At 37.7% G+C, this 24631-nt stretch overlaps 1 protein-coding gene across 16 annotated transcripts; it reads right to left on the minus strand.

The window, feature by feature from the left end:
* Positions 1-5431: 5431 nt before the first annotated feature.
* On the minus strand, positions 5432-24087 carry LOC106367697. 16 transcript variants are annotated; one of them, XR_007317947.1, is made up of 10 exons: positions 23589-24086; positions 23225-23280; positions 17891-22641; positions 17752-17807; positions 8417-8630; positions 6791-8219; positions 6437-6500; positions 6245-6290; positions 5939-6004; positions 5432-5808 (listed from the first exon to the last, which is right to left on the minus strand). XR_007317947.1 is itself a non-coding variant. In XM_013807525.3 (3 exons), the coding sequence occupies exons 1-3, from the start codon at positions 6622-6624 to the stop codon at positions 5694-5696; spliced, it is 369 nt and encodes a 122-aa protein (XP_013662979.3). In that variant the 5' UTR covers positions 6625-7157; the 3' UTR covers positions 5432-5693. The 16 variants fall into 16 exon arrangements, 1 of the variants encoding a protein (XP_013662979.3); XR_007317944.1 differs by lacking the exon at positions 6245-6290; XR_007317943.1 differs by having other exon boundaries at positions 6437-8219.
* Positions 24088-24631: the final 544 nt, after the last annotated feature.

Raw genomic sequence — 24631 nt, forward strand, 5'->3', positions numbered from 1 at the left:
AAATAGCATGTTCGTACCTGGAATTAGTAGGGCGTTCAATTCACATACGGGTGGAAATTTACTAATATTTTAAGAGTTTCTGTAGAAGTGTTACAGTCTCACACACATGAGGATGCGTGATATTATGAGAAAATCGGAAAAATGTTGGTGTAAGTCAAAATATTGGTACATGACAAAATGTTGACGTTCATATATTTTACAAATATAGACCTGTTGAACTCATCAAGTAAAGAAAAACAAATTGATTGCTAACATTCCGTTCGCGAGCCCACTGATGAAAGTTATAGAATCCTATGACATTCTATTACAGAATGTTGGGATAATTTTACGGTTTTGAAGACATGGAGCAAATTCGTATAAGTAACACTAAAGAGATTTGTAGCAAGATTGTATGGTTCTTTCAAAGTATGCCACATTTTTTTGCTTTTCATCACTTAGTTAAGGGTAAAAGATCGACTGTCCACAAGCTCAGAATGAAGAATCGGGGTTGTGTCCAGCCTTGTTTATTGTGTGGTGAGCCTGAGACCCGACACAACTAGTTTTTTGTTTGCATATCTCTAATCGTTTACAGCCTAGATAGATGTCGGAGACCTACTTGGTGTCCAAATTGACCCCAGCTAGTTTGCTTTCATCTCATCACTGACACTTTCCTTTTGTTGATTTTAGTGAGAATACATGTTTTATTTGCTCAAAATTATCGCTGAATGTTTGACAATTAATTATAAAGTGAGTTGAACATTTTTAACCGATTGAATTGAGAACCGAAATGAATAAAATGCTTAAATTGTTGCTCAAAAGTCAAACACGTACGTCTAAAGGATTACAAATAAATGGTAGAAAGACTAAAGCTAATCATTATACCACACGCACAAGCGAAGCCACATGTATCAATAATTCTCAGCGGCCCGTGTAACTAAGTGGTAGGCGAGTGGTTAAGTGGTGGGTTAAACCGCAGTGGTTGTGGTAACTGGTAGGTGAGACATGAAAATGAGTTAAAACACTCTTTCAGAGTTTGAAATTCTCTTAAAACAAAAACTAGATCTTGACCGTATGGTTTTTTTTTTCAGTTTTATATATATAGATATTTGTTTAGATCATTAGTAGTATATATTTTTAATGTTAATCACATACTTAAATGTTTATATAACTATTTGAAACACATTAATTTTATAATTAATAAATTATTTAACATGTACTTATCACTTCTTATTATATATTTATCTTATTGTATTTGCGTTTAGTTATTAAACAAATTAATATATTCATGAGAAAACATATTTAAAAATTATTTTGTAAATAATCTATGCTAAATTATAACTCGCACTTCAAACGAGATTTATTTTTACCAATATCTTTTATGCTTATTCATATTAGATAATATATTATTGTATATATTTTTTTGGTCAGAAATATTATTGGATATACAAAAGTCTAAGATATTAATTTTAGACATGTATTATATAGTTTGCTAATTTTAAATCATTACGTCATCGTATTATATTTTTAACATATATAGTTTAACTTTATGAAAATAACATTTATAAATTTATCAAATTTAATATATTTAATATATTTTTATCATATTTTGTTCAAAATAATAATTGTATTCTAGCATGATGATTATGATTAAAGTAGATAAAATTAGGATATAATTTTAATTTTTCATTTTATAAACGATAATTTAATATATATTAATGCTTAATAATATATCATTGCTAATTAGGAAACTAGTGAAAATATTTACATAAATTTTTTGAAAATTAAGAATATTTTAAGAATATTTTTCAACTGATTTATTAGAGTTTTAAGATATAACATATAAATATATATAATATATATATTTATATTTATATTTTAAAATGAAAAGATATCATGATTAAAGTAGTTATAAAGATTTTATATTATTAGCTTTAATGAAATACATGTTAATTTTTTATACATGTATTATACAGTTTGCTAATCTTTACCCTTCTTAACAATGTATTATATTTATATTTTTGAACATAATATTTTATACTTATGAAAATAAAATATAAAAATTTATCAGTTTAATAAAATTTTATCATATTTAGCTCAATATAATAGATTCTTTGAATTTGATTATGATTATATAATAGATAATAATATGATATAATTTTTATTTTTCATTTTATAAACGATAACTAAATATATTAATATACTATAATCATAGAATTTGGGTGGATAGCTTATTAATGGAGTTAAATTGTTTACTTACTTTCTCAAATTAAAAGAAAATGATTATAAATTAGTGATAGACTAAATGGGTATCTTACTTATAATGGTGCTCTTTTTTCTTGGAAAAATGTTAAAATTTATATCGGTTTTGAAAATTTTACAATGATGCAGCAGCAACTTATTACATCAAATATAGAAAACGACAACAACCCTTAAGACAGAAAGACAAAGAACATGAGAAGTAAAACTGCAGAAGAGGGCGAGTAGATGAAGGGGTTACCGGTATGGAGAGAATGTAGATCAGGCGTTCTCTGATGAGTCGGTCGAGTGATACGCGAAGAGCTTCCGGAGACGAGATAGTTGTAGTGAAAATTCTTGCATTTTTCACCCTCCACATGAGATAAATTGTTGATTGCAAGCAGTGTTTTTAAAACCGTACCGGCTAGCTAGTGAACCGGAATTTTTTTGGGTCATGGATCATTGTGGTTTGACCGGGTCTGAACCAGATTCGATCAGATTTACTTAGATTAAACTAAATTTAATGATATTTTATAAATAATATGCATATTCTTAAAAAAAATAGATCACAAATAAAATGTTTAAATAGCCATAATGTATAGAAAAATTAAAAATAACAATTAAAATCTAAAATCAATATGAAAAGCACATTTAAACTTTATTCGAAAATCTTATCACTCTAAATCTTCATCACCTTTAAAAAACAATTATATACACATTAGGTAAAAATTAGATTATGAAATACAAATTTCACAAACGTATCAATTATTTAAAGTCTTCAAAACAAGTGATCATGAAATAAAATTTAAACAAAGTGAGAAGTAGACAAAAAGAATATCTTGACGTGAATATTAAACTTTATAAATCTTGTAATTTATGAGTTGTAAAGACGACAAAAGAAAAAGACGAGAGACGATACTTTATTAATATTTAATAAATCTTATTTTTACTTACAAAATAAGAAAAATTAATTGCTTGATTAACAAAATTTTGGCTTATATATGAACCGGGTTCGTCCAGTTCATTGGGTCGCCGGTTCCCGGGGTTTTGACGGATTGATAGGGTTTTTTTAACTTGTTCGATTTTAGTTGGGTTTCAGCATTAACCCAACCCAAATTATTTTCGGTTCATGGTTCAACCCGGTCTGACCGCCGGTTCGATCTGGGTTTAAAAACACTGATTGCAAGAGAAGCTTGAGCAAGATTTGTAGCCTGAGAATGCCACTGCCGTGATCCTTGAATAATCTAGGCAGATGCTGAATGCAGGTCCATTGGAGGTTTCTGACAAACTGCCAAAGCCAAATATAACAACTTTATTTTACACTAAAATTTTGATCCATAAAAAATACATTCGCACGAACATACGAGTCATATTTTAAAAGTATAGATGATACAATTCACGGATCAAAAAATAAAATAATTTTTTTATTATTAACTATAAAATTATTTTGTTTAAAATGCTAAAAACGATTATCCAAGAACTTATAGAAGGTTGGACCGGTGTAGCTAAGTTTCAAAAGGTAAACAAAAATTATTTAATACAGATAATTTTAAATATATATATTTCATTTATATAAGATAAAAATATATATTTAAAAAAAAAATAAAAAAAATACCACGGGTCAAGCTCTAGTTTACTTATTAATTTGGTAACAGGTGATACTGCTATCCCTAATATTAGCCGAAAAACATTTTAAACTCAGGTGAACCATGTAACAACCATTTGGAGAGAAATCTATTATATAGCACTAAATACGTTATTACCAGAACTGACTGATATTATATATATTTTAGTTGGTAAAACATATAAAAATATTTTTTTTTTTTAGTTTAGGCTGATAAGAATACATATCTAAACTGAAATATGAAAAAATTATATGCTAATTTAATTTTTTAGAGTTGAATCTATAATCTTTTAATGATTTTCTTTTCTGATTTTATGCATCATACTATACATCTAAGAAACGGTTTTATAAGAAAAAAATATATTTGTTTTCAGAATTATATCTTAGAGCATCTGTAGTGAAGAGTTTTTAGAGAATTTTTCACCACTTTAAACAAAAAACTGAAAATGGAATAAAATTAAAATCTTAAAAGAAAATAGTCGCTCCGACAAGAAACTATGATGAGAGATTGAGAAAGTCAAAGCAATGATAGAAATATATGAATACTATAATCATCAGAATTTGGGTGGATAGCTTATTAATGGAGTTAAATTGTTTACTTACTTTCTCAAATTAAAAGAAAACTAGATTCTGATCCGTGCGTCCGCACGGGTATACGTTTCATTTTTTATTCATTTTTATATAACTAATAGTGAATAAATTAACAGTAGTATATAACAAATTGTAAATTTAGATATTTCTAAACATAATAATAGTACTATTTGCATTTGTAAATTTAATTTATTTGTTTAAATTGTCAATTTGTATTTCTCATTTCTTACGAACATGAATTTTATAGCTCTAGAGTGGGAAACAAAATAGTGTGTATTATACAGTTTGATCCGTGTTCCGCGTAACTATTATTCATATTTAATTTATATAAAAAACTCTTAAATATATTATTACAATTTAAGATATAAGTTAGATTAAATATTATTAATTTTAAAATCTACCTCAAAATGTAAAAAATGATTTTAATCTTTTATAGTTTAAATACATTTTATTTTAAAATTTATTTATACACTAATTTATTCATTTATGCAAAGTTGAATTTTAGATTTTAGACATTTTTTTAGTAAATAGAATGTTGCAATCGTTTAAATAAATTTGGTAGCTAAATTTTTAAGAAATATTGAATATATATTTTTATGGAAACTGATATTTATTATGTTTAAAATTAATTAAGTTTAAGAGTGAAAAAAGGAGTGCTATTGGTTGTAATTAAAATGCTGTTTCAATGGTTAATTTATATTTATACTCTTATGTACATAGAAATTTTGTTTCTAGATCATTAACGACATATTTTCTTAATACTAACCATGTTTTCAAATGTTAATAAGACTTTCTCAAACATAATAATGTTATAGTTTACATGTTTGTCATCCAGCTAATTGTTTCAAATTGTTATAGTTTTTGTAGTTTCTGATTATATATTTATTTCATTGAATTTAGTTTAGTATAAATGTATTATATAGACGTGAAGAATTTTCATGTGTACTTGCTTTAAGGTACAAACTTGCAGTAACTTCTTACAGAAATATATACAATCCAAAATGTAATCAAGGTTATTTAAATAATTTTTGGAGCAGCTGTCACTAAAATATATTGAGAATGTGTTAGTTTTTACATCTATTTAATACAGAAACCTGTGAGGCAGAGCGTGCATAGTCTGAATTTGGCTGCTTCCAGTGAAAAGGAATATGCATGTTACAAGTTGAAATAAGATAGCACTCAAATATCAGCTTGTGTTTTTTTTTTTTTTTTTTTTTTTTGTAACATAGCTTGTGTTTTTAAGATAGACTTTAAAGAGATAATGCTAAGAGAAAGATCTAGGTAGCTTGGTAAGAGAAAAGTCCTCAAGAATCTCCCCATGGCTCTTCGGATCATTCTTCAAGTCCTCAAGAATCTCCCCATATTTTAAGAGGTTCCAACTAAAAAAAATAAATGCAAAAATCAATGCTTTTTGCTTAAACATTACCTCTTTGTAGCAGATAAACCAAAGTATCTTTCAGAAACTATGAAAAAACATCTAAAACAAACCATAGAACACACATAATGTACCTTTCAGCAAACTTTTCAGCTCGAGCAGGAGAATCTGGAACAGTTGTATCACTCTCTGCGCAATTACTGCAACAAAAGGAGAAGCTTTAGAACATTGAAAGCTTATGTTTTTATATTCGTTGCATCATTAATTAGATTGCTTCCTATAGACTTGCAATGATAGACAACCACAGTTAATACTTGATTCAACACAACATGAGCTTTGAACCAATCAATACATATCCATGAACAACAAAGCTCGACACAAGCAATTTAGTCTATCAATGAAAGAGCTTTTTAAGTTGCAAATGCAATCTGGTGGCCCACCATGCCTCTCTGGATCTTTCTTCAGTTCCTCAAGAATCTCTGATACCTTAGAGATGTTCCAACCGATAAATTAAATGCAATATCAGTACTTTTGACTAAAACAACACTTCTTTGCAGCAGATAAATCAAAGAATCCTTCACAAAATATGAAAAGATATTCAAAGCAAACCCCATAGAACACACAAAACGAACCTTGGCGCAACTTTTGAGCTCGAACAGGAGCATCTGGAACGATACATCGCTCTTTGCTCGATTCCTGCAAAAAAAAAGGAAGCAGCTTTCGAACACTGGAAGCTTATGTTTTTATAACCATTAATATGAGGAATTATATTGCATAAACAATACAACATGAGGTCTAAACCAATGAATACGTGAATCATTCAGATCAATTAACGGAAAGTACATGGCTTTGAACAAAAAAATCAAAGCTTTGACCAGACCCATGAACAAAAACAATTCACATAACCTAGCAAAGATGCTGACTTTCAGAAAAAGATGTGAAATTAAAGGCTGAAAGATAAAGGAAGAGAGAGAGGGAGATGGAACTTGAAAGGAGGGATGGAGTTGGCCAAGAGATCTAAGTGGAAGTAGCCTTCGTGTGGTTGAAAGTGATGTAAGTCAACCAAGCTTCATTCTTTAACGTTATCAGATAACTGGATAAGTGCCATGGAAATATATCATAGTGAGTATTGCGATGGGAATCAAAGCAGAGGAAGGACCCAAAGCGAAAGCGAGAAAGCAGAGATGGAGGAGAGGGATGCAGAAGATGAACATGATATCAAGAGGAAGTCTGTTTCCTCTCTCTCTCTCTCTCGAAACTCCCCTATGATCGGATTCTGTTTGTGTGTCTTTTTTTGTTCTCACTGCGTTGAGATCGTTTGGTTTAGATTATTCTCGTCAAAATCTTAATAAAATAAATATTGAATCAATACAAAATATATAAAACGGCTGTGTTTAAATCAATGGCATGGAATGGTAAATATTAAGGAAAAATCAGGGTTAAATACTAATTGTACTTCAGTTTTAATAGATTAGATGATTATAAATTAGTGATAGACTAAATGGGTATCTTACTTATAATGGTGCTCTTTTCTCTTGGTAAAATGTTAAAATTTATACCAGTTAAAGATTTTACAATGATGCAGCAGCAACTTATTACAGCAAATATAGAAAAACGACAACAACCCTTAAGGCAAAAAGACAAAGAACATGAGAAGTAAAATTGCAGAAGAGAGCGAGTAGATGAAGGGGTTACCGGTATGGAGAGAATGTAGAGCAAGCGGTCTCTGATGAGTCGGTCGAGTGATACGCGAAGAGCTTCCGGAAACGAGACAGTTGTAGTGAAAATTCTTGCATTTTTCTCCCTCCACAGGAGATAAATTGTTGATTGCAAGAGAAGCTTGAGCAAGATTGTACACCACTCAAAAAACACAGGTAAAACCATATGGCTGAGTAGTACACCACTCAAAAAAAAAGTGGTGATGAGTTTCAATCCCATTGTTACAAAGCACACAAATATCTGAGACATTCATTCCACATCTTCGGAGTCTGTCCTTTGTTGGGAGCATTCTCAATAATGCCAACCAAGACACAACAGAGTTTCTAGGAATGTGCTCCTTCCATATCACTTTATACCATGATACGTTTGGAGATGTAACTCGGATATGATCCCAAGTAACCTTGGAGGAGAAAGAGGTTCCATAGTTCCCGTCTACTTGGAGCCATAAGTAGCAGTCCGTGCCGTTGGATGGAAGCAGAGGGGAATTGAAATAGTAGAGACATCAGCTTGGAACATAATCATTTCCTGACTTCTTGCAGGTGGAAAACACCATGAACCATTTCTTGTGGCATCAACAATATGAGCGTTTTTCCTGATTCGAAGTGATCTCGGTCCCTTTTCTCCTACCATAGATATTAAGGGCCCGAGCTCAGTCCAAGAATCAAATCAGAAAGATCCAGAATGGCCATCCTTAACCTGACATCTCCAAAAATCAGGCAGCACATCTTTAAGTTGTAATGAATATGAAAGTGTATGTTGTATTGATGTACAAAGTAACATATAAATACAAGAAATAGAGTTATAATACTAAGGAGAATATGTAAAGATGGATAAATACAATATGGAAGTTATTTTTATTTGTAACTAATGTCCTTATCTCTATAGAAGCATACTCATAATTGTGGCTGAAAACCAAGGAGAATCAGCAGTTAACCAGAAACACCTCTTGAAAATATTGTTTCTGAGCCAAGCTACCCGAAGAGAGTCGCAGTTGGAGAAAAATTCCAGTCTTTTAAGCTTGAAAACCATTTGGAAATCCTCCAATGACCGAATACCATTGTTATTTGATAATGGTGCTCTTGGTTCCATGTTGGATAGTTCATGAACCTGAAGATACATCATTTTAATTTGCTGCACAATAGACGCCAAAAAAAAAACATTTGCCGTATAATATATATATATATATATATATATACATGTTGGTGGATACAAGTCCATTTACGCAAACTAACGAACCTTCCACTTTATATTTTGGATTGTAATTCAGTAAGGTTTCACGATTAATAAAGTCAGAAACTATTATATCTATTGTTTTTTCTAATTGTAAGAAACAGGACATATATATATATATATATATATATGCCATTATAGATCTATAGCAACGATGCAGTTATTGAAACGAGTGAATTCGTCAACTATAAACTAGGGGTCCGACTGGTGACCATCCGGGAAATAAGAGGAACGAATAAAAAAGGAATGTACGGGAATAAAATACCAGGAATGAAAAGGAATGGTTATTCCTTATCAAATTTGACAAGGAATAATTTTGTTCTTTAATTCTCTACAAAAAAGGGAATGAAAGGGAATGAGAGGAAATTATTATTCCTTGTGAATGGTAATTTTTTTTAGGAACGTTAGGGAATGCATTATTCCTCGTCGTTCCCTGGTCACCATTCATACATGTTTTCCAGCACCAAGTGCAGTAATTAACTTTTTAAACTTAACTTATATTTAAAAATAAATTTTATTAAATATTAAATATTATAGATTATACTATTTTTTTTACTAATATTTAATATAGATTTGATATATATTAAATCAATTTGTATAAAACTAATAAAAATGATATAAAATTGTATAATTATCAAAAATTTAGCCTAAACAATATTTATAAAATTTGTAGATATATAAAAAACTAATGATCTTATGATTAGATATTTAAATTTTAAAAAAATAGTATAAATTTTTGAAAGTTTTAGTAATACAAATTGTATAATTATACAAAAATAATAATATTTCAAAATTTAAAATGTTATATATGAATATATTTATTTTATAGATAATGTATGAGTTATTACCATATTTTAAAAAAATTTACCAAAAAGAAATATCGATATTAAATGTAATATATGAATTACTACCCTATTCTAATAAGTTTGCCAAAATATAAATCAACATTAAATGAAATTATCCATGTCATATTTTTTCGGAAGCCATGTCATCAATTTCAGTAGCCATGTCATATTTGTTTTGGGAAATTGATTGTAAAAATGACATGTGGCAAAATCACTTCGCAAATATAGTCTAGGGGATAAAAGGAACTAATTTGAAACCTTTTTAAGCATGCCACGTAGAAAAAAATATTTAGAACCAATCATTTAAACATGTCACCAAGGGTTTTTGTTTTATGGGCCTTGAACCATCCAACTTCATAAAAATACCGAACTCATTTGTTATGTTTTCGCCTTAAGTGGCCCAACGTTCCTTCTATCGCTATCCCCGTTAACCTAATCTACTATAAATAAAATTAACTAATTAGAAGCTTTCTTAGGCATGCCACGTAGGACAAAATATTTAGAACCAATCATTTAGACATGGCATCAAGGGTTTTTGTTTTATGGGCCTTGAACCCTCCAACTTCATAAAACTACCGAGCTCATTATGTTTTCGCCTTAATTGGCCCAACGTTCTTCTATCGCTATCCCCGTTAACCTAATCACCTAAAGTCATCTCTGTCGTCTTTCCAACTCCTCAGGTCATACGCTTCCGGCGACAATGGTGGAACTTCAATGCACTTCAATACAACATCAATTCAACACGCGTTTAACTCTCCACATCCTTGCATACTCTTGAAGATATCGATGCCTCTTCAAGATACCCTACCTAATTACTCACTCAGACGAAACGCATCCCAACTCTCTATGTTCCCTCTTCAGACTATATATATACCCCAACACAACAATCTCTGCTCAGATACTTAAATCCATTCCTAGCACCATGGTAAACCAAACGTCAGTCACCATCGCTCAAGCTCCTTCTCCACTTTTCTTCACTCAAGTTTCAGCAGGACCAGGTGATTCAAAGTTGCAGTTTCGGCTAATCCATTTCTGGGAAGCTCGCAAACATGCCAAAGGAGGCATCCTTATCGGGATTGAGATGCTGATGATTGATGAACAAGTATATGTCACTGTCTCATCCTTCTTTCTTTCGACTTTCTCTGACTATTTATTTCATCACTAACAGAACATACCTCTTTTAATTAACGTGCTCAATATCTATCTATACAATGTGCATCACTGTGTCTTCTGCATATATATTTGTTAGAGACAACAATATGAATTATCACATCATACTTTTAAATATTCAGCTGGATTAATCTTTTTTTATCTGATCTCTGGGGCACTGTCGCCCAGGGGTTCATTGCTCAAAACCGTGTTACCCGATTTGAAAATGAGCTCAAGCGTGGAAGCATCTACACTTTGACAAACTTCTTTGCATCCAACAACAAGATGATGTACGGTGTGGCTGACCAGAAGCTGGTTATTTGTATCACACATACCTCTATCATGTCAAAGCTTGAAGAAAACATTGAAGGCATTCCGTCTCAGTGCTTCAGGATCCATTCCTTTGCAGATTTTGAAGCCAATTGCGATCTTAGAGGGGATCTTCATGGTAAAATTTAGATGAGTTTTTCTCAAGTTTAAACTTTTAAATTTTTTTGACTAATTAAAACTATCTGCTGCTTTTAGCAAGTAAAAGAAAAATTAAAAGAGTCTTTAAAAACCAGCAAAGGTCAATTCAAAATTTGATTCTTTCAGACCACCACTACAGTTTTTTAGTCAATATTTCCCACTTTTACGTTGATAAGTTCAGAGTTTGCTAATTAAACCAAAGAGTGGATATTTTGAGTGCATATTTTGAGTAATTATGTGTGTGTGTTGTAGATGTTGTTGGTCACCTTAAGTTGGTTGACTGTCAGTGTAGAAACCTGTTAAAAAAAAAAAAAAAAGAATGGTCGAGTGTCTTTGTGGTGGTCGAGTCGTGGGCAATAAGGATCGATCGAGAAGTTTTAAAGTACGAGGTGGGCGAAGAAGTGATCGTGGGTGAACTATGAGTCGAATAAGTTGCTCGACCATAGTTAGAAGATGTCTTAGATTGATCAGACGGATGTTTTGGAAGCACAACATTTTTGGAAGCACGACGGTTCAGAAGCTCGACGTTTTTGAAGACCGACGTTTCTTCATCACGAAGTTTTCTCGGAAAATCTTCGTATCAGTAAAATATTATTCTGGAGACATAATAAGTTGGAAGCAGGACGGGAAGCAAGCACGACGGGATCGAAGCACGACGGGAAAACCCGAAATTGGGGGAAAACCCTAATTTCGGTATTATTGAATTCTTCGAGGAAGCCGGAGGCTCGGGAAATATTTTTACAAGATATCAGAATTCATCTGGAGTCTACTAAAAATATTTAGAGCATCAGAACAGGAGCGGAAAAATATTCGGGATTGATCACGGGTCAGAAATTTGCCGGAAGGGTCAAAAATCGCGTAAACCGACCGAGAAGCTCGAGGTGGCTTGATCTATGGGTTCAGAACGTGGTGTCAACCATCTAACAAGCCGAGTGTCTCCAGAAGCTCGAGGTGTCGCCGTGCATGGAAGCTGTACATGCAGCCTGACATGTAGAAGCACGAGGTGGATCAAAGAAGCACGAGGTGGATCGACGAAGCACGAGGTGTCTCCGCGCATGCAACCGAAGCATGCTGATCGACATGTGTGTACTGGTGTGGCTTCTTGCATGCACTCCAGGCATGCGTCCTGACATGTGGGAGGAGTGGTGGCGTCCTGCATGTGTCCTGGACATGCAGCCTGACATGTGGAGCACGAGGTGCCGCCGCACATGCGTCCGGAGCCATGCGAAGCCACACACGGGCTGCCACCAACCTGAAGCTGATTGGCTGGTGTCTCCGATAAATACCCCACGACCCCAGCTCATTTCTTCACATCCAGACCTGTCCAAACCAAGTTAAAAACGTGAGAGAGAAATAGAAAAAGAAAGCAAGTGATTCCGAGCTATTTCGAGAGTTTTAGAGAGTTTTCGAGGTCAGTTCTCTACTAATTTCGAGTCAGCGCCTAGGGACGGTTCTGTCCAACTGAATTCGTCCAGGCCACTCAGTTCCTTTGATGATCAAGTGGAGATGCTGTCCGGAGTTAGTTCAGTTCTACGGGTTCAGATCAGTCGAAGTTCTGCTTGATACTCCGCCGGGAAGTCTGAAGAACTGTCCAGAAGCTAAAGGAGGTTCTGTCCGAGTCCAGATCAGTTTGTCGAGGCCTGTCAGTTTCTTCATGGTGAAGCCGAGGTTCTGTCCAAGTCGAGATCAGTTCCGTACAGTCCAGTCAAGTCGTCCCTTGGGTTTTGGCCATGTCCTCTCCGATCAACCAGCTGCTTCTCGCCTAGAACACTGTGAGTTGGTCTTGTGTGAATTCCACTTGGAATTTAGGGTAGTTTTGTGAGTTGGTTTTGTTTGAGTTCCACTTGGAACTTAGGGAAGATCGAGTATTCATATAGAGTAGAATGCTCACATTCTTGCATTGTAGTCCTTAGGGTTATTTATTAAACCGGACTCAGTTTAGCACGAGCTAAGCTGAGATGAAATGGAATTAAGACTGAGATAATAACCAGACTAGGACTAGGATGATCGATTATAGTTGAATTGAGATTGAGATGAGATGCATGTCTTGATTATTTACTACTTGGTTGATTAGTTATGGATTAGACATGCCTTAGTGATGATTGCTTGGTAGTGATTATTGTTTGTCCAGGGATTGTGGTAATGTTGTTGTCTAGGGGATCTTTCGCCATATAGGCCGATCTCATGGTTGTGATGTTGATACTACGGGTCCTATGCCATATAGGCTGGACTACGAGTATTGGTTGATATTGTCGTAGACTCCTATATATTGTTTAGTTTTGGGTTGGAGTCTTGTCCCTTAGGTCTTTCCTAGGGATAATTGTGTCGAGTGTGTGTTATGCCGACAGCAGGTGCGAAACCCGCCTATGCTAGGCATGTTTGGGGTGGACTAGTGTTTCCTCGCCCTCGTATTCAGCGGGTTCAAGGAAACCCCTTATTCGCTGGATCGGGAAGACTCAGAGAGACGGGATCATGGCTTATGACTGAGTGATTACACGACGGTGTAATGTGGCAGTGACCCGAAGGACTGTGGGCTGTCGCGCGGTGACCCGAAGGACTGTGGGCCGCGGTCGGTTGAAAGTTCCTTCTTCTGGCCTCTGTGGTAGGAAGATAGGATATTGCCGATAGAGAGGAGGAACACGAAGTCACCAGGACCAAGGTTAGAGTGTTGTGTTAGTGTGTCGTAGAGGGTTATGGAACCCTCGAGTTAATGTAGCCCGATATACGGTGTTACGAGTAAGATCGAGTCATTGGTAGTTACTATCTTCTTATTGTTGTGATTGTGGTTGTTGATTGTTTTGTTTGCAGGTTCTGACATTAAGTCCTAAGTCTGGTTTAGGTACCGAACTAGGCTTGGTGTGTATTTGGTTAGTGTAGGCCTGACGTTGGCCTGTATGTGTTTGAAGGATTGCTTGTGAAGGGTGGTGGATATTAAAACTATGCGGTATCATTGGTTGGCCGATCATGTTCTTGTTTGATTGTTGGTCGACCGGCTCATGATAGTCTAAGTGTCTAACACTACATGAGTGCTGAACTCAGGCTTATATATGGTTAACTAGGGATTGGTTGTTGACTTGTTTTAATGCAGGTTCCCGTTACTTGAAGCTAGATTATGGCAGGAGGCCAAGTCTAACTTAGTAACGGTTTGCTTAGCCTTAGCTTATATTGCATGCTAGGGCCAGATTGATTGTTATTTTGGGTTGTCTGGGATAGAGTCTAGTTTGCGGGTAGAGGCCGCCAGCTCACTGAGTAATACTAGATTACTCATCCAACTCCGTTGTCCTTTTTGCAGGTCGCTTTAGGTAAGGATGATTGGATAGCATGGTGCTGGACGTTAGGACCGCCGATGTAGATTTTCACGCCTTTTGTAAACGGTATTGTGAATTGTGTTATGTTGACTCGATTTGGCATTAGGCCGGGCCCAGTCTTGAATTATTCAATGTATGAATATTTTTTAAATCAATAAAAGTAATTGTTTTATATGCGCTTCATGAGTACTCTGATATTTGACTAGTCCGGTCTAACACAACGTTAGGTCATGGTACGGGTTAAAAAGCCTTAGGCCTCGATCTAACGGAAAACGCTAACTCTAGGTACAGGTTGCAAAGCCTTGTGCCTTGACGCAGCCGGACGTGTTAGTGGACGAACTGGTCGAGGTCATGGAGTAAATTTTGTGACTCTGTCCGGATCGTCCCTAACCCGTCACGTAGCGCTTCCGGACCATGGTGTTGGGTTGGACGGTCAGTCATGTTCTTGTTTGATTGTTGGCTGGCCGGTTGGCATTTCATCTCCAACCCTTGGTGTGGGTCGTCCATCGGTCATGTTCTTGTTTGATTGTTGGCCGGTGAATTGACCTATGCCTAGGACGGTTCGGGGGTGTTATAGTCAGGCTCTCCATCAACGTCCCGTTTTACGCACCAAGGATGGCTCAACTTCACAGAAAATTATGGTCCACCTACAGCTTAAAGAGTAAGTGGTTGTATTTCAACTAATCAATATATTTTCTCTTAGTAATATGATCCATCGACAATTACTTTCTAATTTTAACATACGCTATATTTTAAACTTCAGTGGTCCCGTTATGAACGTCTACCTATGGGACCAAGCTGCAGAAAATTTCCGGATTAAGTTCGATGCAAGTGCAACCACCCCATCCATTCTCTTGGTTACAACAGTTAATCCTAAAAGACTCGGTGGTAATCTCTCGCTCTTCATATAAGAACTCCAACTCTCTCACATCTCATAAACATAAACCTCCAGGCACACTAACTGCTTCTGCATAATTATCTCATGTGTTCCAATTGGCAGGGAAATTGTGCCTGAGCCCTATGTCGTCATCTAGAGTTTTTTTGGGCCACGACGTTGACCCCACCAAAGATTTCTTGAACTGGTTGGTATTGTAGTTTTCTGTAATTTATCTCTTAATCATCACCTGATCAATAATTGTTCTTTAAGGTTGACTGCGAATCCAGCAGCTGTTTCGTTAGTGAACCCTGTAGAGGTTGTTAACGTTGAAACGCTCACAATACGTGAGATTGCTGCCTTCATCAAGCGTCAGCCTGCTAAGGTAATCTCTATTAGCTTATGAAGCTCAAAACACGTATGTAACCTTAGTTTCTGACAAAGTTTAACATGTAATTTCAGATTGCCTACTTTGACTGCATTACCACAATTGATGATGTCAAGCTTGGCTCTGAGTGATATTACATTGCTTGCAAGGATTTTCAGACAAAGTTGACCCATGGGCCTACAACGTTGATGTATCCAAAATGTTGCAATGAAAATGCTACTGCAGTAGCCAAGTAAGATTTTGTTTCCAAACATATTTGCATTCTAAAAAGTGTACGATGACCACTTTTTCTTTAACACAACTACCGGGTGGAAATGTCTGTCTATCATAATGAGGAGCAGTGCACTTTCATCATTCTTGGAGATGTTGGGCAAGAGATGACAGGCCGAAAAGCAACAGAGTTGATAGATAGTTATGCAGAGGTTAGTGTTATTCTCCTACATCCTTGCATCTTAATTAATAGCTATGAAGGTGGTAACTGTTTGCTGTTTTATTAGGAAAATGGAGGCGATGGTGCTGAGCTTGAGGTCCCACTACCACAATGTTTCATTGGTACCATAGGGCAGACAAACAAATTCCGGATCAAGGTAGCCCATTTCAATTTCACATCGAACAGACTATCCTTGATTGTCACAAAAATAGTCTCCCCTGCAGTCTTACCACCTAAGGATCGCCCACTTGACATGCCTCACATGCCTATTTCTTTGAGCCAAAACAACCACACAGCCAGTGAAGTGGATAGCTCAATGGTGATTGAGAGCAGTGGTGGAGGGTTTTCCTATGCAAACAGTCATCCCAGCTCAGCAACTGACGAGGAGAAGAAACCAAAACGAATTAGGCGTAATGGTTGATCATCCTGCACTCATGTCACTCAATCAATGGTTGGTACAGACTGCCCAGCCAGCATGCTTTTCTAATAACAGTTTTTTTTTCGCTTTGTCGTTTTGTTTCCTACTTGCAAAGACAGTGTGCTATCGGCTTTCTTCTTTAGAGTGGTTTGTTTTTGCACCCGAGTCTTGATTATGCATTTATAAAACTTTTTACGTTCACCTGTTCCTTATTATCCTTAAAACAGAAACAAATAAATAAAGAATGAAGACAAAATATGATCTTCTCTTTTTTATACAAATCTTCTCTATTTTCTTGGAACAATTTGTGACACCCGTCACCTCCTATATGGAGGACAGCGTGTCACCCCCGACGCGTCATCGTACAACAATGTGATACCCGTCTCCCTGACACTAAGGACGACGGGCCACCAACAATATCCCGTAATATAAAAGCCCATAAACCCGACAACTCTCACCCATGCCCAAATAAAATCCGAAAGACAAGTCCAATAGCACCAAGTCCGTCCAAATATCACATACTTGTTTGTCTCACCTGAAAGGGGAAGAGTGAGGGGTGAGCGACAGGGGAATCGCTCAGTGAGGTATGGGATGCCACCCCGAAGTCCATGGACCCGGACATAGCACTCCGAATAAATATAATTTAATTATAATGCATGTCAAACACAGTACCTAAAGTACCCAAACAACAAACAATGGTCCTAGCGAGGTGCACACTCGCCGCCCTCTAACAGGCCAAAACACTACCGAAAAGGTGCTCGGTTCATACACACACCGAAAAAGTGCTCGGTAACACACGCCCGTAGACTATTTATCGACACTTCCAGTCTACAGCTCAACCGGTCGACTAAAGTTGGCTGTGACCTCCATACAATCCGGCATACAGCAGTCCGACTCTGTATCCGTCTCCAAACAAAAACAATCCTAGCTAAGAATTTACATTAAGTGAAACAATCAATGTTGAATCCTCTAACCCCCTAGTTCCGGTTTATGCAAAGAACCTAAAACTAAACAAGCAATGACAGACTCGATTTCACACAGACGGAACACATTAGAAATAAATTATACTTATTCGAGGTCCTAAGCCGAATAAGAGGAGTTCGGGAATAGACCCTCACCTTAGCAATAGAAAAGTGTTGTCTATGAACTCCAGCTGCTCAAATGGACTCCAAATCTGAAATCAGATCGAAATTTCGAGTCAGAACGCCTTTCGAACGGTTTAAAACGAAACTGGTCAAGGTTTTCGAAAAAGTCAACCCGTTGGTCAAAGTCAACCCGGTCAAAGTCAACCCGGAAATCGATTTGACTAAACCGACCGGTTTACCCTAACCGAACCAAAATCAATTTAAACCGGCTAACCGATCGGTTAACCGAGTCAACCGAGTTGACTCACTGAGTTGACTCGGCCGAGTTGACCGAGTCGCCGGTGAGTCACCGGTGTCGGTCACCGGCGGCGACGGCGGAGCTGCGGCGGCGGCTTACCGGAAAGTTGGCCGGCGGCGACGGCGGAGCTGCGGCGGCGGCTTACCGGAAAGTTTGCCGGCGGCGACGGCGGAGCTGCGGTGGCGACGATTTCCGGCGGCGGCGCGTGCGTTTCACGCGCGCGCGAAGGGCGGTTTTCTGGAGGCGCGTACGGCTTCGTCCGGGCTCCGTTTGAGGCGTGCTTGGTGTCTACGGCTTCGTATCGACGAGAGGAACACGATGATGGGCTTGGATGCACGAGATTCGCAACAGTTAATAAGTTATGGTCGATTTACTAAACGGACGAAACTAAGCTTAACTGCATGGCGGTTTCCGGCGATTCTAAGCTGCAGCGAACGGTGGTGACGAGCTCAACGTGGTCTCGAGGCGCGGTGGCTCCGGTGACAACTCAGGTAAGCTGTCTCCCTTCCTCTTCTCTCTCTCTCTCTCTCTCTCTCTCTCTCTCTCTCTCTTCTCTCTCTCTCTCTCTCTCTCTCTCTCTCTCTCTCTCTTTTTAAAAAAAAAACAAGTTGGCCTTTGGAGATACCCTGGGGTTGGGGTCATTACAATTCTCCCCCACTTACAAGGAATTCGTCCCCGAATTCAAGTCATAAGCTGACATACACAATGTTATCGTAGAAAAACCTCCAAAACCTCGAATTCTAATCCTCGCTCGGCCTTTCTGGTCTCCTCCTGAGTCTTATCTCTCTCCCAACGAACTCGGACAAACACGGTCGAGATTCCCCGAACTGTTTTCTCTTGATGATCCAAAATCTTCAATAGATGATAAGGTCCATAAAATCTTTATGAACTCACTTGACGTCAACTGCAAAATAATTATAGCGCCTTCTCAACTTTTGCAATGCTGTCATATGAACCAAGTCATAAAAGGCTGATACACTGCTTATAAAATAACTGCAAGCAACTAATCCAATCCCTTCCAGTGAAGGATACAATCCCATGTGCCTCGGTTTAAGCTCTTTTATCATCTGAGTCTTAGGTCCCTCCTAAAATGTCCTTATTTTCAGGTATATTAAGTCGCCCATATGTAGCTCCAAATATTTATGGCGCTTAGCTGCATAAATCTTCTGACGTCATGGGCTTCCGAAAGCCAATTCTTGAGCATGTCCTTTGCTCTACTGTCTCTTGAACTATTAATAGTTCTAACTCATATTGCTCCCCCACTTTGGTCCAACAAAGTGGTATACTATAAGGTCTACCATAAATAACCCTCATATAATAATTTTTTTAATACTCAAAAGATAGCTGTCGATGTAGGCAAACTCTGGTATGGGTAGATGCTTTCCAAAATTCCATCCCACACAATCTCTGAACATATCCTTTAAGTTCTGAGTAGTCCTCTCTGACTGACAATATGTCAACGGGTGATAAGATGTACCCATATGATCTTTGTACCAAGTGCCTTCCGAAAAGGCTCTCTGAAATGTAGATGTGAACTTCGATTCCCAATCCGATACAATGTTGACATCCATGAAACTTCCTGAACTCAATAATGTAGGTTTGCTCCAATTGATTAGCCCTGATTATCTTCTTAATTACTTAGGAAATGGGCTGACTTGGTAAGTCTATCCATGACTATCCATGTGGCATCCTTTCCACATATGGTGATTTAAAATCCAATAACAATGTCCATAATCACCATGCCTCATTTCTACTCCGGCAAAAGCAAGCTCAAAAATAACATGATAGATGACTGATCCTCTGTTATTGCCATATAACATGTCTGGCACCGCGACGTAATGTAGTTACAAACATCATCATATTACACCAATTATAGTTAACTCTTCATATCTTTGTGCCCTTTGGTCTTCCCGATGGGTAGAGAAACACGAGTGATATGTTTGTTGTAAGATTCCTTTTCTTAACAACTTATCGTCCAACACACAAACTCGGTTTCATTACAAGTATATCCTGCTCAAAGCTGTATGATATCCAATACTCCCAATCTCGATCTGTTCAACCAATCCAGAATGCTAACTTGTGCTTGTGTATCCTCCATAGCAAAACTGCCTGCTCCAAAGTCCCAAGGACATCTGTCTCTCCATTGATAGTAATGGCACCCAACCTGAGACTAGCAAATCTCCAACTCATGAACCTTCTTGGTTCCTGAGATACAGCTCATACGCCTACCGAAGGCATTTATCACCTGGTTGTCCTTACCAGATAGTATGCGATATCCAGACTATAGCCTGCTACAAACTCAATCCAACTGCACTGTCCAAGTACAAGTTTTTAATAAATGAAGATAAATTTCACATTCTAATAATCCCAGAGAATCTGAATTTCCTTCCCGTACAATTACGATTTCCAAAACGATAACGCAAATACCACTACAGAATCTCTGGTGTCATGCATATGAATGACTTAATCCTCATACCTTAATTTAAATCCAATCCAGTATCTGACACATCACAGTAAGCCTCAGCCTCAGTAGAACTCAAAACTGGTGTCTTCATTAGTTGTGCTTCAATTCAGTGAAACTCCTCGAACAAAAATCTATCCAGCCACACTTAACGTCTTTACATGTAGACCGCGTCTTTAACATTACTATACCGGTGAAACCCTTGATGAACTTCCAGTAGTACACTATTAACCCAAAAAGAACGGCAGATCTTTGTAGCGCTCTTAGGTTTCGACCTTCCCGAAACGGTATTAATCTTCTTTGAATCCATCAAAATTCTGCTTCCAAAACCATGTTACCCAAAAATCCAACATTCCTCTGCCAGAAGCTACACTTCTTCAACTTAGCGAACAGTTGATGCTCTCCAAGCTTATCCAACACCATCCGCGAAATGCTCACAAATCTCCTTTCTACTCCAAAATAAATCAGGATGTCATCGATGAATACAATCGCACACCTATCCAAATGTTCACGAAAACGTCATTCATATCTTCATGAATGCAACGATGCCTTTGTCGAGCCAAATGGTATCACTGCGTCCCATAATATCCATAATGTATACAAAAATTCACATTCAGTAGATACTCTTCAAATATAGTAATCTGATGGTGTTCTGATGCCATGTCAACCTTCAAGAACTATAAACTTCCTATAAATAATCCAATAAATCATCAACGCGCGGAAGCGATACTTATCTTTAATGGTCACTTTGTTCAGACCTTTGCAGTCGATACAAAATTGAAACTCCCACCTTTCTTCTTTACAACAACAATGATGATGTTCCCCACGGTAAAGTACCCGGTCTGATAAAACCCTTGTCTGATGAATCTTCAACATGCTCTTTCAGCTTTGTCATCTCTGTTGGTGCTAATCGGTATAAAACTTGTGAAACTGGTGTTGTTTGCTCCAAACAAATCGCAAGAGTTTCTCATGTGTCATGTGGTGACCGTTCCAAAGGTCACAAATATGTCCTCATACTCTGCAATAACCGGAAGATCCTGCAGCTCATGTTGTACATCATCCTTAACCATCGAGATGGTAGTCAAAAATCTATATATCCTTGTATCCCATAACTCCTCAGTATGTAGCATGCATGCACTAACAACTTCCATCTGCTCCAGCAATCGGAACTCTTGCCCTCAGGCAATCCAACACTACTTGATGCCGTGACGGTCAATCCATCCCAAGGATAACATCGTAAAAACGTAGCTCCATCTCTGATGAATATCCGAACAAATCGGCCCACCAAGCATAACTGGTACACTGCGATGGATATAAATAGCTTTCAATGTCCTATGTCAGTTGTCCAAACTGACACATCTCTGAAACGATCAACACTGCCAAAATTGGTAAACATACCAAAGTGTAACTCCAACACCCACACAACGCAAGCTGCTGCACCCCAATTCAAAAGCGATCTCCACGAGTTCACAAAACAAATATATCTCCAAAATAGTCAATATACTCGTACACACAACAACACATGCCAACCAATGGCTCATATCACACACCACAAAATCTCCAGTAACAAAACTCGTGGAACGATTGCTTGAAGTGGGCTGGTGGCAGAAACGTCATATATCCACTCCTGGATAGCCTCGAAATCATGTCCGAAGAAACTGATAACTCCCGAGAAAACTGACGAACTTGGACTTCACGCAACTGCTGAACATCTGTCGAGAACGTTGTTAGTCGAAGGACGAATGACGATGATTTTACTCATCATCATAGAAAGAGACATTTGAGTTAGTAATTACTGGACAGAATGGTGCTAAAAGAATTTCGAAATGTATAAATAAATATATAGTTTTTTTTTAAGTTGAAAACCGATGAAAACCGAATCCCCTGACCGCCATCCCGGACGGAACCCGGATGGAACCCGCTCTGATACCAAATTGTGACACCCGTCACCTCCTATATGGAGGACAGCGTGTCACCCCCGACGCGTCATCATACAACAATGTGATACCCGTCTCCCTGACACTAAGGACGACGGGCCACCAACAATATCCCGTAATATAAAAGCCCATAAACCCGACAACTCTCACCCATGCCCAAATAAAATCCGAAAGACAAGTCCAATAGCACCAAGTCCGTCCAAATATCACATACTTGTTTGTCTCACCTGAAAGGGGAAGAGTGAGGGGTGAGCGACAAGGGAATCGCTCAGTGAGGTATGGGATGCCACCCCGAAGTCCATGGACCCGGACATAGCACTCCGAATAAATATAATTTAATTATAATGCATGTCAAACACAGTACCTAAAGTACCCAAACAACAAACAATGGTCCTAGCGAGGTGCACACTCGCCGCCCTCTAACAGGCCAAAACACTACCGAAAAGGTGCTCGGTTCATACACACACCGAAAAAGTGCTCGGTAACACACGCCCGTAGACGATTTATCGACACTTCCAGTCTACAGCTCAACCGGTCGACTAAAGTTGGCTGTGACCTCCATACAATCCGGCATACAGCAGTCCGACTCTGTATCCGTCTCCAAACAAAAACAATCCTAGCTAAGAATTTACATTAAGTGAAACAATCAATGTTGAATCCTCTAACCCCCTAGTTCCGGTTTATGCAAAGAACCTAAAACTAAACAAGCAATGACAGACTCGATTTCACACAGACGGAACACATTAGAAATAAATTATACTTATTCGAGGTCCTAAGCCGAATAAGAGGAGTTCGGGAATAGACCCTCACCTTAGCAATAGAAAAGTGTTGTCTATGAACTCCAGCTGCTCAAATGGACTCCAAATCTGAAATCAGATCGAAATTTCGAGTCAGAACGCCTTTCGAACGGTTTAAAACGGAACTGGTCAAGGTTTTCGAAAAAGTCAACCCGTTGGTCAAAGTCAACCCGGTCAAAGTCAACCCGGAAATCGATTTGACTAAACCGACCGGTTTACCCTAACCGAACCAAAATCAATTTAAACCGGCTAACTGATCGGTTAACCGAGTCAACCGAGTTGACTCACTGAGTTGACTCGGCCGAGTTGACCGAGTCGCCGGTGAGTCACCGGTGTCGGTCACCGGCGGCGACGGCGGAGCTGCGGCGGCGGCTTACCGGAAAGTTGGCCGGCGGCGACGGCGGAGCTGCGGCAGCAGACGGTGGTCCGGCGGCGGAGCTGCGGTGGCGACGATTTCCGGCGGCGGCGCGTGCGTTTCACGCGCGCGCGAAGGGCGGTTTTCTGGAGGCGCGTACGGCTTCGTCCGGGCTCCGTTTGAGGCGTGCTTGGTGTCTACGGCTTCGTCTCGACGAGAGGAACACGATGATGGGCTTGGATGCACGAGATTCGCAAAGGTTAATAAGTTATGGTCGATTTACTAAACGGACGAAACTAAGCTTAACTGCATGGCGGTTTCCGGCGATTCTAAGCTGCAGCGAACGGTGGTGACGAGCTCAACGTGGTCTCGAGGCGCGGTGGCTCCGGTGACAACTCAGGTAAGCTGTCTCCCTTCCTCTTCTCTCTCTCTCTCTCTTTCTCTCTCTATCTCTTTCTCTCTCTCTCTCTCTCTCTCTTTTTTAAAAAAAAACAAGTTGGCCTTTGGAGATACCCTGGGTTGGGGTCATTACACAATTATTTATTTCTACTGTCGAACTATTTTCTTTTTAAAGCTGTGACACTTTTTACTCTCCCTCAGTCCTCAATGTATAAACCTTCAACGACAGGATAATATCCTCACAATAAAGCTACCGCAACCTGAATTACAGTTTAATCATGTCAACTATGTCTACGTATACTATAAACCGATATGGATCGATCTTTACTATTAAAATAGAAGTCATGATTTAATTCATGTGTGACTTTTTTAAGAAAAAATTGCAACACCACAGAAAAACAACTATATTGTCCCTTTACCATAAATCATTTTTTGGTCAGATTTGGACTTAGATACCCCTGACCAACTTAAAAAATTCATATCAATTATTTTAAGAGACAGAAAAATATGAAAAATTATTCAAAATGTACATAAACATGAAACAATCATATGAAAAATAGTTTGGTTGACTAAATATTAGTGAAACACAATTTCATATTTTGATCTACGGATAGTAGAAAACAAAATCTACTAACTACGAATATGTAGATCGTAGTTTCGGTTAAC

This window comes from Brassica napus, chromosome C1, assembly GCF_020379485.1.
Source record: "Brassica napus cultivar Da-Ae chromosome C1, Da-Ae, whole genome shotgun sequence".
NCBI classification, from domain to species: Eukaryota; Viridiplantae; Streptophyta; class Magnoliopsida; order Brassicales; family Brassicaceae; genus Brassica; species Brassica napus.